This window comes from Dendronephthya gigantea, unplaced genomic scaffold (assembly GCF_004324835.1).
Source record: "Dendronephthya gigantea isolate DGI-Jeju-01 unplaced genomic scaffold, DenGig_1.0 000118F, whole genome shotgun sequence".
NCBI lineage: Eukaryota > Metazoa > Cnidaria > Anthozoa > Malacalcyonacea > Nephtheidae > Dendronephthya > Dendronephthya gigantea.
In genome coordinates this window covers 383,766-401,661 of record NW_021163128.1, presented here as the reverse complement: position 1 = coordinate 401,661, position 17,896 = coordinate 383,766, and the positions used below count along the sequence as shown (strand labels likewise).

At 38.5% G+C, this 17,896-nt stretch overlaps 1 protein-coding gene and 1 pseudogene across 1 annotated transcript; one reads left to right on the top strand and one right to left on the bottom strand.

Annotated features, from left to right (window-relative positions):
- The first annotated feature begins 10,756 nt into the window (after nt 1–10,756).
- LOC114535452 lies at nt 10,757–12,258 on the top strand (annotated as a pseudogene).
- A 4,818-nt stretch (nt 12,259–17,076) lies between these two features.
- LOC114535451 (mediator of RNA polymerase II transcription subunit 19-B-like) lies at nt 17,077–17,679 on the bottom strand. The gene has a single exon (XM_028556759.1). The coding sequence runs from the start codon at nt 17,677–17,679 to the stop codon at nt 17,077–17,079; it is 603 nt and encodes a 200-aa protein (XP_028412560.1).
- Between the last annotated feature and the right edge of the window lie 217 nt (nt 17,680–17,896).

Here is a 17,896-nt window from a genome sequence, read left to right as displayed (position 1 = left end):
CTATATGGTTTGCTTCCTTGGCAACCATGCTGTTACTTGACAACCATGCTGTTACAACCATGGCATTTTACTGCCTCCTGGCCGGCGTCCTTGCTAGTCCCTGTCAAGTGATGCTCTGATGGCCATTCGTCTACGGGTTTGCGTAGGAAGTTGGGACCACTCCACCACGTTTCCATGGTTTATCATTTCTAATCCAGCATAGAGTCATCATCGAATCCACCCAAAGTGACTGGAAAGTTCCCAAGGGTACTTGTGATTTTCTGACAAAGTCTAGCTAGTAATACAGCTCCAAGGAGTTCAAGGCGGGGAATGGATTGTCTCTTTAAAGGAGCAACCCTTCATTTGCTGGCCACCAACTGAACTCGTACCCTACCATTCTTGTAAACCGATCTGATATAGACCACGGCCGATTACGCTAGTGACGATACATCGCTGAAACCCTGAAGCTCGACTGGAATAGGTTTAGATGGAAAATCGAAATAACATCTTGGTACTCATATGGAGTGAAGATATGATATTTCTCGAATAACCGCTTGGAACTGAGAGAGAAAGTTGCCAGTGAGGGCTTTGTCCCAATCGACCTTTTTCGTGCATAAAATCTGGAAAACAATTTTCATTGATATGGTAAGAGGTGCTAGGATCAAATATCTTAGTGGTTAGTCCCAGTAATGATCACTTCATAGGCGGAATAGAGGTCTTCTTTCCACTTGTCGAAATTATATATAAGAACCTTAACACTGCCATTTGAGGGGTCATCTGCGTTGTGGTCAGTCATCAATTTTGCGTACGATTCATCTTCTTCTGAAGTATGGAGTGGGATCTTTCGTTGTTCTTGGGGCGGTTTGTCGTTGGGAGTTCGCTTGGCATTCTTGTGCGTTTCAATTCTATGCATAAGTGGTTGTAAATTGGGGTTCCATTTGCGTAGATTGAAACCTCCTTCTGCCATGATTTCTCTCGAGCATTTGTAGATGTTACAGGATAAAAGGATTCTTTAATGCTTTCCTCCCCAGTTACGAGGTCGTCAACGTAAAATGATTCCTTCAACAGTGACACTAGCTTCAAGTCAGATTGCGAATATCCTTCTAGATGATAGGATATAGTAAATCCAAGGATGGCTAGCGATGGTCTTAGCCCAAATACCAAATCATTTAAATCTTAGGATGAAACTGGTTGGGGTCGGCAAACCACAAAAAACGTAACACATTACGATCAGCATTCTTGATGCCGACCATTAGGAACGCCTTCTCTATATCAGCGGTTACAGCAATTGAGTTCCATCGAAACTTAACTAGGGTGTTGAAAACGTGTGGCGTATAATTGGGGCCCGTCTCGAGACACTCGTTTAATGACCTTTCGTCTCTCGAGGACTTTGCTGATCCATCATAACTGAAGTGTACTTTGACGCGTGGTGTCTTTATCACTTCGAATTACGGGATGATGAGGTAAATAAGTCACTCATTCACATTTTCAGTAGGTTTCTGTCATATCGGGTACTTGTTCAATAATACCGTTTTTGAGTTGCTCGCGAATTTTCTTATCGTACTCGTTTAACAGCGCTGGTTCCTGACGTAATTTTTGCTGAAGGGACTGAAGACAGTTGCAACACGCGTGATAACCATCAGAACTGGGGAAACGACCCTCCTTCAATGGCAAACTGACTCCGTAATTTCTTCCCTTAAACATGACTTCTTTGATAAAACCTTTGTTGGTAGCGTAATCATCAACTTTGTGAACCTCTTTATTCCTGTAGATGCCACATCTCTATTAAACTCGTAGACTGATATTCATACGGTTTCTATATTATACAAAGTTACAAAATTAAAGGTACCGGTACAATCACGTTTGAATCTTTCGATTGTTCATCTACATGTCTTTGGTTCATCCACACCCTTTGACGGTGTTCAGTCAAAAGCACAAAGTTCTTGCTACGTGTTATTACGCAACATGCATAATTAAATTAAAATAACGGAAGTTACATATCCCGGCCCCTTGAAATATCTTGGGGCAAAATGTATCATTCCAATAGAATGCACTTGTTTATTGGTCTTTCTAAAACAGCTGATTTAGTTCTTAACTTTACCTTTCTTACTTGACCTTTGGCATCAGGGTATACATCAATAATTCTTGCCAAGTACACCTTGGGGTTGTTGTATCAACCATTAAGACAACATCATTCGGTGCAAAATTTTTACGAGAAGCGTTCCATTTTTGTCTTTCTGGCAATAGTGGCAGATACTCGCAGGTCCAGCGTTGCCAAAACTGGTTTGCTAAATATTGAATCTGTCGCCATCTTCATCGTGAGTAACGATCATGTTTTGTAAACATTCCAGGTGGTAAGGTTGGTCCGGAGCGAAGTAGAAGGAGGTGGTTCGGTGTTAATGCTTCTAAATCTCTTGGGTCATTTGAGACGGCTGTAAGTGGTCTCCCATTCAAAATTGATTCTACCTCACACATCAACGTTGGTAGGCTTTCGTCATCCAAGCTTTGTTGGCGAAGTAATGCTGCTAATATCTTTCGTACGGACCTTATACACCTTTCCCATATTCCACCGTGATGTGAACCTCCAGGGGGGGTTTAAAAGCCATTGTGTTTCGCGTTGAAGAAGGAACTCGTGAATCTGATTATGATTCCAAGCTTTGATCGCTAATCGAATCTCTTTCTCCCCACCGACAAAGTTGGTACCATTATCGCTTCTTATCTTTACTGGATTGCCTCTTCTTGCGATAAAGCAACGTAAGGCATTTAAGAATGAACTTGTGTCCAGTGAGTCGGTTATTTCGATGTGAATCACTCTGGTTGATAAACAGGTAAAGATGCATCCATATCTCTTAACTTTTGCTCAACCTCTTTTGACGATAAACGGTCCAAAGAAATGGACTCCAACTTCGGTGAATGGCGATTGATCTGCAGTCACTCTTTCTGTGGGCAAGTCTGACATTTTCTGCTCCCCTGGTAATCCTTGTCTTAAACGACAATCGACGCATCTGCTAAGTAATCTTCTGATGGTAGAATTTGCGTGTATTACCCAGAACTTGCCTCGCAGTAGCGATAGTACGTATTCTCTACCCGAATGTCCAGATATCTGATTATAATGGCAAATGATAAGATCAGTAACAAGAACTGATGTCGTTTTGGAATAATTATCTGGTGCTTAGCATCTTCAGGAACCGAAGCACGGTGTAATCGACTACCAACTCGTAATAAATCGTCAATTAAAAGTGGATCCAACTTGAATTTTGTACTAGTTTTCTTTATTCTTGTTTTTCGCGTTGACTCGTTACTTGTAAGAAAACATGCTAGCTCTTCGGAAAAATTTGTTCTTTGAATGTGTTTTAACAACTCTTTCTCTGCCGTTTTCATCTCATTCACCGTGATAGACTAAATGACATTTTCCCGATTGTTCTTACGCGGTAATTTCTGTTTTCTGTTACGACACGCTTTGAAGAGGTTTTCTTTATATCGCAGAATCCAAGCAACAAATTTCTTCAACTGATTCCATGAAGAGAATTGCTCAAAAATTCGATCCACCAACTTAATGTCTTCTGTAATCGAGGCATACGTTATTGCATTCTTTTTTACTTCAGGATCGTCAGAGGGAACTTCTCCAATGCCATTGGTTCGTTTTGGCCATTGTTGAGCTGGTTCCCATAGAAATTGCGGTCCCTGCAGCCACCTTGTGTTGTTAAGGAAGTTATCAGCAGTCAAACCTCTTGATGCGTCATCTGCCGGATTGGATTTCCCATCAACATGTTTCCACTGCGACGAAGATGATCCGCTTCGAATAGCGCCGATCCTGCTGGTTCTCGACGTATCGGAGGACTGACATACTATCAGTCCAGAACATCGAATTGTCAACTGGTAAATCCAATTCTCTTCTTTCCAATTTGTCAAGTCGAACTGAAACAGTTGCAGCGGATAGTTCTAATCGGGGCACTGTCATGGGCTTCAGTGGGGCAACCCGCGATTTTCCGATAAGAAATGTACAGTGGATGCGTCCATCTCTGTTAACAATTCGCACGTACGAGACTGCACCATATGCATTTAGAGATGCGTCAGAGAAATTATGTAATTGGCACGATACGATTTGACCAAAATCAGTGGGTTTTAGACAACGATTGACCATAAGCCCGGATAGCTTTGGTAGCTCTGCCAACCATCTCTCCCAACGTATCCAATATTCCTCCGGTATTGGCTCGTCCCAATCAATTCCTGGATGACAAAGTTCTTGCAAAATAAGTTTGGCTGGTAAGATAAATGGTGCTGCTAGATCCAATGGATCATAGATCGAGGTGACGATGGACAAGATTCCACGTCGGGTTGATGGTCAAGATTTGACGGTGATTTCAAAGCCAAATATGTCCAGTTGGATATTCCATTGTATTCCTAGGGCTCTTTCAATAGGTAAATCTTCTAGATAAAGATTTTTTACAGTGACAGCTCTTTCTGATTCTTGGATAGATTCGAGAACAGGACGAGAGTTGGATAACCATTTCGTCCAACGGAAGCCCGCTTTCGCCAAGAGTTGTTGGAGTTCATGCACCAGCATTATTGCAATGACATTGTTTTCTACGGATTTTAAACAATCGTCCACATAAAAGCTTCGTCTCACCGTTTCGATTGTCTTATCTTTGAATAATTTGATGTGATCTTCTGCGGTTCTTTGTATCGCGAAACTGCAACAGCTTGGCGAAGATACTGCACCAAAAAGATGTACTCGCATCCGATACTCAACAGGGTCTTGAGTTAAATCGCTTTCAGGCCACCAAAGAAATCGTAAATAATCTCGATGATCGGGAAAAACGCGAACTTGGTGAAACATCGCTTCAATGTCACTCATCACAGCCACAGGATTTTGTCTAAATCTCATCAAAACGCCAACTAAGGTATGAGTCAGGTTGGGTCCAGATAAAAGTTGGTTGTTGAGCGAGACATCGTGATATTTTGCGGAACAATCAAATACTACTTGTAATTTCTTTTTTGTGGGGTGAAATACTGGGTGATGCGGCAGGTACCAAACATGTCCATCTGACCGATAATGCTCTTGTTCTGGGATTCATTTGGCGTAACACTTCTGTAATAAGTCTTCAATAAACTTAGAGTAACCTTCAAATAATTGTTGATCTTTGGCGAATCTTCTTTTAAGAAGGTTTAAACGATGCTGGGCTAAGGTCTTGTTATCAGGTAAAGAAGGTGGTGTTTCAGTTCTCCACGGCAAAGCGATCCCATAATGAAATCTAACTGAATTTTTCATAATATCGTACGCTTTATGATCCTCTTGGGAGAATTCTAGCTTCCACTCATCAATTGTATCATTGAATTCTCTGTATCAAAACTGTTCGAATTGTTGAGTAAGCTTAGCTTCAGTCTTAACAAAATTTGAAGATCTTGTTGTGCAACCATCCATGCTTGGTCCGTTCAGCGTCCATCCAAACTGAGTTCTGACAGCGTATGGTCCTCGGTTCTCTGCCTTTCGTATTTCTTCTGGTTCAAGTGCCTTGATGTTATCGTTGCCGATCAATAAGCCAACTTCCGCGTTTATGTGATTGAGCTTTATTCCTTTGAGGCCATCTATCAACATCAAGCTTGCTTGGGAATATCAGCTGGACTGACGGGCATTGACGGCATTGTAAACACTGTTGGCAATTCAATAAAGGCGTTTTCTTCTAGGTCGCACAGCTCGAGGCTGATGATAGAACTTTTCGTTTCTTTATTCTTCTTTGCCATAGTGGTTAGTGAGAATTTGGTTATCTCGCCCTTCAAGCCGAGTAGATCTTTTAGCGCTTTGGTGCAAAATGTGGTGTTAGAGCCACTGTCTAACAGAGCGTAAGTCAATACAAAATCATTTGGACTTCCAGGTCTTGCAGTTTTAACTTTAACTGGTACGAATGACAAACCTACGGTTGGTCTTGGTACTTTAATGGCCGTACAAGATCCTTTCTCCTTATTCAGTTGACCGAATTTCAAAAACTTTCATCAGTTTGAACGTGCCGCTCGACGGTCTGTCGCTCTACGATGGGTTGATCATTTGAACGCCAATTTTCGTTTTTCGATGCAGGTGAAGGATGCAACATTGTAGAATGTCTACGACCACACTCCCTACATCTCCTCTGTCTTCGACAATCCTTCGCCATGTGGCAAGGAGTAAAGCAATTGAAGCAGAGTCCCTTTTTCTTAACCAATTCGATGCGTTCTTCATGAGGCATGGTTCAAATGTTGCACATTCTTCCAGTGTATGAGCTTGATGACAAATAATACAATTCTTGGTTAATCTGTTCTGCTCATTGTGACGTGTGCTTTCGCTCGCTACGTTCTTCGAGAGTTTATCGAAGTTCGAACCAGTATTGGTATGAAAACTTGTACCTTTGAGCTTTCCGTCACCAGGTCTCTTCGCTTGTTTGCCAGTACTTGGGTAATCTATAGAAATGTCACCAAATACGGGATGATTAGCTATATGTGCTTGTTTCTCCACAAAACTGGAAATATCGCTGAAAGAAATTTCTCTGTCTTCTTCTTCTGTAATGTTATCTGCCTTGATACGCCACTTCTTTCTAGTATCATAGGGTAGTCTCCCAATCATCATCTTTAAAGTTTCAGGATTTTCCACTTTGTTTGTATAGCCAATTTCTTTGAGAGTATTCAAACATGACTTTAGTTGAACTGAAAATCATTGCAGTGCTGGGCCGTCTTCTTTTTTAATTGGCCGTTCTTTAGTTATCTTTCTCTACGTACGCTGTGGCAATTCTGTAATTCTGTCCAAACCGTTTCTTTAGCAGTTGCTTCGCTTCAACGTAACCTTTATCAGAATCCATGGCCAAACAGCTACGCATCAGCTCGCGGACTTCGCCGGTGGTATATTGTACGAGGTAATATAGCCTTGCGCTGGAACTCATCGTATTGGCTTCGATTATATTTTCAAAGGCTCAAATGAAGTTGGAATATTCCATCGCATCGCCACCGAATAATGGTACTTCTGGTTTCGGTAATGACAACGCCATAGAGTTCATTTGCTGCTGAATAAACAGATCATTCAAGTTTAAGGCGCCCTTTGATTGAGTTTGCATTGGTTCAATCAATTGTTGTTTTGTGTTGTAAATTTCTTTGCTATTGTCCGGTTTTAATAGGTATTTAGAGTTCGGTTTCATGTTTGACTTGATCTCTAGTTTCTTTCGGTCGGGCTTGGATGACGTAGCCCTTGACGACGGAGCATTAGTATTCATCTTGGGGCCTTCGTCAGCGTGCTCGGCTGCTTCGGCTTCGGCAAAGACTTGCTCTCTCGCAACGCATTGTGCTAATTCAGATTGCAGTGTTAATCGTTCTTGTTCCTGCTGCAAACGCATACTTTCTTCTTCTAGAACTTGCTTATTATGCAACGACTGAAATTTAGCCTCCAGCGCCCATTTGGGTTGCGGCTTCTTCGACCAAGCGTAACCTCGTTGAACTCGATGTTGAAACCGTAGACCATTTGCTGATTCCCGTTTTTACGCGAGAACTTACTTGACTAATGGAGTCTTCAGGTTGAATTTCGTACTGACTTTTATTTTTCAATTCCACGTCTTTAATCCATGACTCGACTGCCTTATCCGACAGTATAGCTTGTTCGTATTGTTCTCTATAATAACAATCGGATTGTTCGATCTCGCTTTGTTCATAAAGTTGGCTGTGAATATTTATTTGAGCTAAAGTGAAATTATTAAAGACTTCGTCAATTTCTTTCTGCTTACTCTTTATCTCGTCAATGTTATCATCGTCTTTCATTAATTTGAGAAGTTCCTTTCGTTTTCTCGTCAATGTAGCCTTGTAGCCCAATCTGGTTCGCTGAAGTTGCCGAATTCATTCGTTCACGACTGATAAGTCTTGAATTTGGGCCGCATAGCGTCTACTGCTCACATCATTTAAGTTTGTATCTTCCTCACTCAGGTTTTGAGTGGCCATTATCATGTATTGATCCTCGTGATTAAACTATTGTAGACGCCACATCTCGATTAAACTCGTAGACTGATATTCATACGGTTTCTATATTATACAAAGTTACAAAATTAAAGGTACCGGTACATAATACATTTACAATTATTTACACATACACATTACTTACAATCACGTTTGAATCTTTCGGTTGTTCATCTACATGTCTCTGGTTCATCCACACCATTTGACAGTGTGCAGTCAAAAGCACAACGTTCTTGCTACATGTTATTACGCAACATGCATAATTAAATTAAAATAACGGAAGTTACAATTCCTATTGTTTCAGTTTCCCAAAATCTTCGCAAAACATCCACTAATTGATCATCCTGCTGATTGACATTTGTGGATATGGCTTTCCCAGAAAGCATCCAACTAAAAACACTATTGACTGCTATTGGACCAGAATCCCATTAAATTTACATGATGATTTGCTATCATTATGTTTGATGTTTATTCATTTATAGTTATGTGTGCTATATATAGTACATACCAGGTTTCATGTTGAAAATACAAAAAATATTGGACACATGTCAATAGTACTGAAATATTTATACCTTAATACATTAACATCTTGCTCTTGCACTTTCCAGGATCTCCAACCGATTCTCAAACAGTCAATTTGGAAAATATGTGACAACGACGACTTACTTGACTGAAGCATTCACCATTCAGCAATATTTTAGGACTAGGTAGAGTTTTTTAGCGGATTTGGTACCACCACTCAGTTCTTGGTACACTCAACCATTGCAGAATGCAAGTTCCAACAGTTTGCAACATCAAAAATTGCAGAATGCGACAAACAACATTACATTGATACATATTGCTCAATGTCAAGATGGTTGCTGAGTTGTCATGTTCAATTTCACAGTCCCTTAATTTTAACTTTTTTGGCTTCCCAAGATGCAATGTCAGATATTTTTCCTAACCACTGATCTGTAAAATTACTGATATAAGGGACTATGGAGGAGTCAGCTAGCCTACATACACCCCCAAATTTTCAATATAATTTTTAGTAAAAATTTTTGTATCATGTATTGTTATTGTGTGCGTACCATACTGTGTGTTAACATATAGCCATTCAGCGACGAGCTTAGTTAAGCCAATCAGCTTTTAGCTTACATCTCGCAGATGCATAACCTGCAAATATTCTGGCTGTGATTTGGGTGTTATTTATTTTGTCAGCCATTTTCACATTTTGGCTTCAAAAATATATTGATACCTTGTGAAGTTTTTTGAAGTTATCCTTGGCTGTGAACATGGAAACCTCTCCTCACTGGTTTGACAAAAACAGTTAAAAAAAATCACAAATTAGAGCCCTCTGTCCCATTTCCGGTACTAATGATAGCCATAAACGACAAGAAATGCGACTTATCCAACGGTGTGTTGTATATGGTTGTAACAACACAGCTAGTTCAGAGAAATGTATGGACAAATGGCTACCAAGTGCTAGCTCTCTAAACACTTTGTGGAAGAGTGTTTTGATTATGGTTCGAGCACTGTAGAGAAGTAGAAGACCCCAAAGCTTAAGCGTGATGAAATTGAGTGAGTTACTGTTGTGCCTTCTCTGCTGCCAGAAGCGACATCTTTTGATAGTGAACGCACCATGCGCTTACAATGCTGAGGGAAGGTATGTGTCATATCTTGTGTATACTCTTATATTGCATTTTTAATTGTGCATTTTACTAGCTTTGGTTTGTACTTATATGTTTTATTACTTTTAATAGGTTGTATTTAAAGCTAAGATATAAAATCTTTTGAATAATTTTTAGAGAGCACTTGAAAGACCCCCAACTGTGGAAGATCCTCAGCCTTCTACGTCAACAAACGTGAGTATTTTAGATTTTAATACATATTATTGGTTTGGTGTATTTACAAAACAATATCTACAATTATATATTACATTTGTGGAAAGAGTTTCAACTGGTGAGGAACCTATACCTTCAACCTCTACAGAAAGAAAAGAGGTGAAATTTTTGGACTATGGAATCGATGGTATCATGTGTCATAGAGTGATGTTTAGAAAATGTCAGTCAGTGGTCATGCATACCCTGATAAGGCCATATACTAATGACAGATGCTTGTGTTGTAAACATACAAAAGGTCTACAGTATGTTGCCCAGTCAGTACCAGTGTACAGTGAAAAAATTTTCGATTCGAGATTTCTCGTTCGGAAAATTAATTAAAAGCAAACGAATTGTTCCGAAGGAAAGACGAACATTCCCTTATATGGATCATGCTTTTTGGCGGGTTTCGTTCAAGCATACTTGAGAAAGAAGCGCTGTTTTTTAGGTGAGTTGGATATTTAATACTGAAATTTATGCTTTTTACTGCGAATTAAAATTGTCTCGTGTAATAAGACGCTTTGTTCAGTATGCAGGTTTTTCTTTAAAAGCGAAATAGTTCTTACACAAGAAGTTTAAAGATAACTATACTTAAATAACTTGTTTGTTTTCGTAAACATAGAGTTTTTTTCAGAAAAAAAACAGTCAAATACTCAGCTTGCATTTAGCTTTTGTGCTCCTGTATATGGTCTCTTTCACTTAATAACTAGGTTTTGAAATTTTGAGTAATAATTTACATTTTTTCATCTATTTTTCTGCTGCGAGGCTTTATATACGAACATCTTTAGTTTAGGTAAAAATTTTGTGAATAAGTTTATAAGAGGTCAGACGCCGACTTACCATATGACATTATACAGCAATGTACGGGTCACTGATTCTCTAAGTAAAAGGCTCTATGCAATGTTTTACAGTGAACTATTACTAAGTCAAAATGAATAAACAATATATGAATGTCTCATGAGAAATACATTAATGCTGCGAAAGACGTCCGTGAATATGGAATAAGTTGCAGACGAGCTGCCGAGAAGTGGTGAGTAAGTAGAACTTCGTTACAAGACCGACTTAATGGAAAGATAGAATTCCATTAACGCAAAGGCCCAGCCCCAGTTTTAACTAAAGCTGAAGAGGATCAGTTTACCAGTTGGTTAATTAACTTGTCAAATCGAGGATTTGGTTTATCGAAAAAGGAATTCCTGGATTCAGTTAAACAATTTTTAGACAAGGACGGAAGAAGTAATCCTTTTATAAACAACAGACCAGGGAACAAATGGTACAGAAATTTCATAAAGCGAAATCCTAAACTAAAAATTCGCAAGGCATGTCCGTTGAAAAAGAAACGCGCTTGCACCACTAAAACTGATGTCGAATCATGGTTTGCTGGTTTTGAGGCTTTCCTGATAGACAAAGGTTTGGCAAACCGGCCGTCGCAGATATGGAACTGCGATGAGACCGGGTTCGATTTGCAAGGTCGGGCTGAGAAGATTATCGGTCCTTCAGATCGGAAACAAGCTCCGTACCGAGTTTTAAGTGGAAGCCGAGAACATAATACATTGTTACCTTGCTTTAATGCATGCGAGCAGTGGATGCCACCGTACTTTCTCTTTCCGGGAAAGCGGGTTCCTGTAACTTACAATCCCCTTGAAGGTGGTGTAGAAGGCAGCGTTTTTCCATGTCAAATACTGGATATATGGATGCGGAGACATTTTATATGTGGTTTGCAAATCACTTTATCGTGGACTTGCCACCAGCTAGGCCTGTGGTCCTTCTAATTGATGGCCATGATTCTCATGTTGATTTGCATATGTTCCAGCTCGCTGAAAATAATCAGATATACATGTACTCTCTTTTAAAAAACGCGACTCATCTCGTCCAACCAGCTGATGTAGGATTGTTTGGTGTTATGAAGAAGTATTGGTACTCTTCAGTTAAAGAATATACCCAGAAGAATCCCAATTGTGAAATTAATAAAAAGAATTTCTGCTCTGTATTCAAGCCAACGTGGGAATGTGTCATGCGGCTTGATATACTTACAATGGCATTTCAAAAATCCGGTATTTACCCTTTGGATAAAGAGAAGGTGTCAAAAAGCGTATTTGATGATTCATCTGATCTTCATGACCAAAGTGTTAGTTCTAACGATCCAGAAATTGATACAAGTTACAATGCGACAACCTCTGCTTCAAACCAAGCATTTAATGCGCTAGATGATGCACTATCTACACCAACCAGAAGAAGGTATCATCAGAGAGTGGAGGAAAATTATGACTTGGAAGGCAGTCCAGCATTTAAATCTTGGAAGATATTACATGCTTTAGCTCATTCAAAGTCTGACGAAGGTGTCCAAACATGTTTTGCAATAGAAAAAACTAGCTCACTGAAACAGCCCGTTATTAACGAAACACCAAACCTGACACCATCTTCTGAATTGCGTTATGTGCATGTGCCAGTGTGAACTACCAAGCTCTTGATTGGTCGAGACAAAAATTTGTATTTTGAAACGTCAATGAATAAATGTCATTCAGCAAAATTTTGATGAAATTTACAAATTTATATTTTCATAAATATAGAATATATGTATTTTTACTAAATTAGAGGGAAACTTGAATGAGGTCAGGACTTTTCACGGTTTAACAAATAACAAGACCAAATTTTCGACTGAATTCACCATGTATAATGATGTCGGAAGATTTTACACTTGATAATATTTGATCCGGCACAGCTTTTTGTAATAAACACAACTTTAATATTCTCAAATGTATTTCCCTATAAATCTGAATGTGTTATGTGATAAACAACATTATAATTTCATTTACAAACTCTGTTTTCATAACAACAAAAATAAAGAAAATCAAAGCATTCCTGTGCAAAAACCAGTCGAAGCGTAACATAAAACTTTGGAAGTTGTATGAGACATCTGATGTTATTTTTCATGGTATTTAATAATTAAAATAATTTACCATAACACTGACGGCTAGATTAAAGAATACCCGTCCACTAGTAATTCTCTCATCTCGTAGAAAAACAGAAAATAAGTCCTGACCCTTATTTTCATATTGCCAAAGAAATTCTGCTAGGTGAGAGGAAAAGGCAATCTTGGGCTTCCTAGCATTTTTAGCCTATTAAGGTTATTTCTCGAAGCCTGTGCCTATCATTTATATTATTTATAACTGTAATTTCACTATGTAAATTGATTCAAGGTACAAATAAATTGTTTCTTCTTTTTCACTCCAAAGGATGGTAATTTACATTTCGCTTGCCTCCAGTGTCCTTCTATTTTATCAGTATGAAATCCTTCAGTGTTCACAAATTCTTTAGAATGATTCACCACCAATGTTCGTAGCCATATTTTTCAAAATTAATATAAGCTTTCCAACAATCTGAAACTATGGATGTTTCCTTCGCAATGTTTTGGAGAATTATTGGTAAAAGAGTTGCTTCATCTCGTTTCTCTACCACTGCCATAAAACTTTTTCTAGAATCTTCTTCAATTCCTCCAAACACCCACTGTCCTTCCACGCAATGGCTGCGGTGGTATTTCTTCTTTCCGAATTTACTCTCATCAATCTGCACAACCTTGCCTGGCCTGCCAATTTGCCTTATCCATTTATTTCTACAGATGCTTGCAGTCTCACCTTCAGCAAAATTCCAACATCACACTTCACTAAAGACTAAAGATTGACACCCTGTTATCACGCCGGAAATTCTATCTCACAATGCAGCTTTCGTTCGACACTTATATTTATAATTCGATAGTCATTAGTCTCCTTTTTTAGTCGCTAAGTTTTTAAGATTGATACTCGCTACCAAACAGTCCGCGTTTCTTGTATGGCCTGAGATCTACGATGTTTTGAATAAGCTACTGAAAAATGACAACAAAAACACTAGTGGTGATGCCATGTTGTTATTCATATCCACTTTCGTTTCAGTTCATTAAAGCCATAACACATGCCCGTGATGCACCAAGACTAAAACCAACAACTGCAGATGTGAAAACGGCCATACTCCTTTTTCCTGGACCTGTTGTGACATCAATGCTTCCGACAATGTGCACCTAGGTATGTTGGTGGCTCAACGAAGAAGGAATATGATAATGCAGTTGAACAACTCAAGCAACACTTGGGCTCAAGTGTCTCACGGAAGTATTTATCAAAAAGACACCCAATTTGTCAACACCGTGGCTCTATTCTTACTTCTGTGAGTTTTTGAACTTCGCAGACAAATTTGCCTTGCCTATTCACAAGTCAATTTCAAAAAATATAAAGGATTTTCTTTTACGGCAAGATTTAATTACACAAGAACAGTATGATCTTTAAGAAACTTTACTATAAAACTTTTTGCATGCATTTGTATACAATATCTTTAAAATTACCATTGTTATAAAAAATGTTTTTAGTGTGCTCAACCAATTCTCACCAAAAATTATTGGATACAGCTATCAAGGAATGTTTTGCAGGTATTAACATTATGGCTGTGAGTATGCAAGTTTAAATATATTTAATAACAAAATTTGCTTTGGAATATTTTAGGCATGCACTTGCTGTAATCCATTTCAATAATAATCTGCATTGGAGGAACAGAATGAAGGATGCCATTGAACAACTTCATGTTGTATACCCAAAATTAAAAAATGGAGAGGCTTTTGTTAGGAATGTAAAAGTGAAGCAAAACTTTGGTATGTACATTTTATCACATTCTACTTTTAACACTACACAGCAATTCATACAAGTAGAAAGATATCTATTTTGCACTCCCATAATAATTATGCAAATAATTATATTATATAATTGCCTTTCTTGAAGATTATGTAAATGAAATATATTATACAATGATTGATGCAATCTTGAACAAAAAACTGAAGAAGGCAATCGAAGAGTTACAAGGTTCAACACCACCACCAATAAACAAAATGCTTGACAAGCAGCCACATGCTGAGGCTATTGACAAAAAGAAAATAAGGAAAAACATGCCCATTGTTACAGTCGATTTCACATCACATCAAATATTCCGAAGTTTGCCAATGAACTTCCAACTTTGGTAACGAACTTCCTTCTAAATTTCCGAACTTCAAAATGAACTTCCGAACTTCAAAGTGCACGAAATTCAACCTTCTACGAGGACAGGTTTTGGCGCGGTAAATTCAAAATTCGCTCTTCAAGTTTTAAGATTCCGTACTGTACATGGCTGTAAATCCTTTTACAAAACAAGGGCAAGCTCTTCCAATAGAAGTAAGGAACAGAATAATATTTCTTTGGCATGAAGGCCAAAGCCCGTCTCAAATAGGGTTTAATTTAAACCTTAAACAACAAACTGTTAGCAACATAATAAACAATTTTGCTACTTGGGGGAGTGCAGAGGCTCTTAAAGGTCGCCGTCAACAAAGAGATTCAAGAACTGACGATGTTTGTGTACACATAGAATTCTGCAAGCAAGCACGACCTAGTATGTATGCGAAAGAAATTCAACAATCATTGGTGGAGAATAACATATGTTTACCGCAAAATGTGCCTTCCCAGTCATCTGTAAGTCGATGTGTAAAGTCTGATTTGGGCTATTCCTATAAGAGACTGAAAGTAATTCCGAGAGAATCGCTTACTGCACAAGCACAGGACTTGCTGGAGAATTATTTAGCCGCGCTATGTGGTGTAAACATCAGAACAATGCATTTCTTTGATGAATGTTCAGTTGTTAAGACAACTGGGAATAGACATTATGGTCATTCTTGTCTCGGAACAAGAGCACTTGAGGTCCAACGATATGCGAGTAATGCGACTTGCTCCATAATGTGTACGGAGTAGGCCATGTGAACATTTTACCTGGTCCATCTAATGGCCTCGAACTCTTAAACTTTTTTGCTGAAGCGATCGAGGAAGAGGACTTTTATGGCAACCCAATTTTGAAAGACGGCGACACAATTGTAATGGATAATTGTGGATTCCACCACGCTCGGCATGTAGAACCTGTTTTAAGGCATATGCTAGAGGATCGTGGACTTAGACTAATTTATCAGCCACCTTATCACCCGGAGTACAACACTTGTGAAATGTATTTCAGGCACCTTAAGGGAGTTCTTCGCAAACACAGTAGACTTGCAGTGGAACATACTGAAATAGCGATTCTCCACGGTCTCAGTGAAATTACGGACTCTATGTCTCGAAACTTTTTCAAATACTGCGGATATACTGACGATTGAAAGATATATATGAGCACAATGTTTAAATGTTGCGTTTATTAGGTTTTCCCTGAAAGTAAGGCCAACGTTATAGAGAAGAGATGAGACTGCAAAGCAACAATTATTTTTCCTCTATAATACAAATAAAAAACCCAACAAATTGATTTCTCTGGAGGAAGGCTACACCTTTTTCAGAAAGTGGACACAGACCAAAATTACCCGACCTGTTGATAGTCCAAATATAATATAGAATGTAGTTATGATATGTTATATTATCCAGTGCAATAATATCAAAACCTAACACAACTCTAAAGGTGGATTTCCACTTGCAACGAAATAGCTTGCTAGCAAAATATTTTCATATTTCCTTTTGAATTCTACCAACATAAATAAATTAGTGCAACTTGACTGTTCTCAAATAAAAAGATAATTATACAGATATTTTTTTAGCAAACTATTTTGCAGCAAGTAGAAATCCACCTTTTTACTGTTACTTACACATGTATAGTTTAGAAAAAGTTGTCTTACATGTTACATTGTAATAAGATATAAATCATCCTTTCTGCATCCAATGTTTATCTTTTTAAGAATTTTCACAGGGCAACCTCAAAATTGGCTGTATTAAGATTACAAAAATATAATATCAAAATACGAGACCTCTTATACATATAAATGTTGAAATATAAGTTCCTCGAACATTAAAAATATGAGTCCAAAGCTCATGACTTGTAATACTCACATTGCCTTCCTCAATATCTATGATTACATGTTTGTTACATATTTATGTTTGTTACAGCAATTATTGAATTTCATTTGCCACATTGACAAGTGTATCCAATCCTGACCACTTTTCTGGTGAATTCACATTTATGACGGTTGTTATGCTTGAATCAGTAGTTGTCATGAGCTGGTTTGAGTTTGGCAAAGGAATGGCTGTGTCATAATGTAAAACTTGCAAAACTGTTGAATTATCTGTAACTGTATTTGTATTTTCGAACACTTGAGGAGATTTGTGGGGAGGTAAATGGCCGTGAACAGGGTATGGTGTTGCACATGTTGAAATGTATCTTGCAGAGAGGTACTCTGGCATGTAGTTATACCCTAGATGTGGAATGTTGCTGCTAGCAGGGTTAAATCCAAATGGCGGGAAAAACTAGCAGAATAATTAGTAAAGCGATCAAAATGCGCGGGTCGTTTCTTAATAATGAAATCTTCATTGACACCGTCAGAGCTTGAACTAGATGAATATCTATGTCGCTTTTTTCTTTTGTGTTTTTTATGTCGCTTTTTATCACGCTTTTTATTTTTCTTTTGTTTTTCCTCCGACGGCAGTACACTGCTTTTCCCAGACGGACAATTCTCTCGTTGCATTTCTTTGTCATTTTCATTGGCACTGTAGGTGTTTTTCACTGGTGACATTGGCAGTTTGTCTGCCATCATTTTGGCGTGGTCACGACTGTCAGTAATATCGGGTGCATCAATATCCAAGTCGAAACTTTTTTTGCATTTGCTAATTAGGATACGCAGTTGCTCAGGATCATTGACAGAGACTGGAGGGATCTTGCCATCAAGACATTTGCGTAACATACGAATGTCGCGCATAAGCTTTGGTTTGTTTAGTTTGTAACTCTGGTCTAATTTATAGAGTCGCGGTGTTAGGTTTTTTATGAAATGATACTCACTGTTGGAAGTAAAATCTTCCATTGACTGTATTTGCGATTCAAGCTCTTTCACCGTGTTAGCCTTTCTCTTTAAATCAGCTTTCAAGCCATTAAGTCTTGAGAAATATTCAGGGTGCTTATCCTTAACGCCACAGCTGGTATAGTCGACACATTTTGGCAAAACGCACAGTTTGCTTTGTTGATTTCAATGACCTCTAGTATGGCAGTTACTACAGATTAATCGCGAATTTCCCACCATA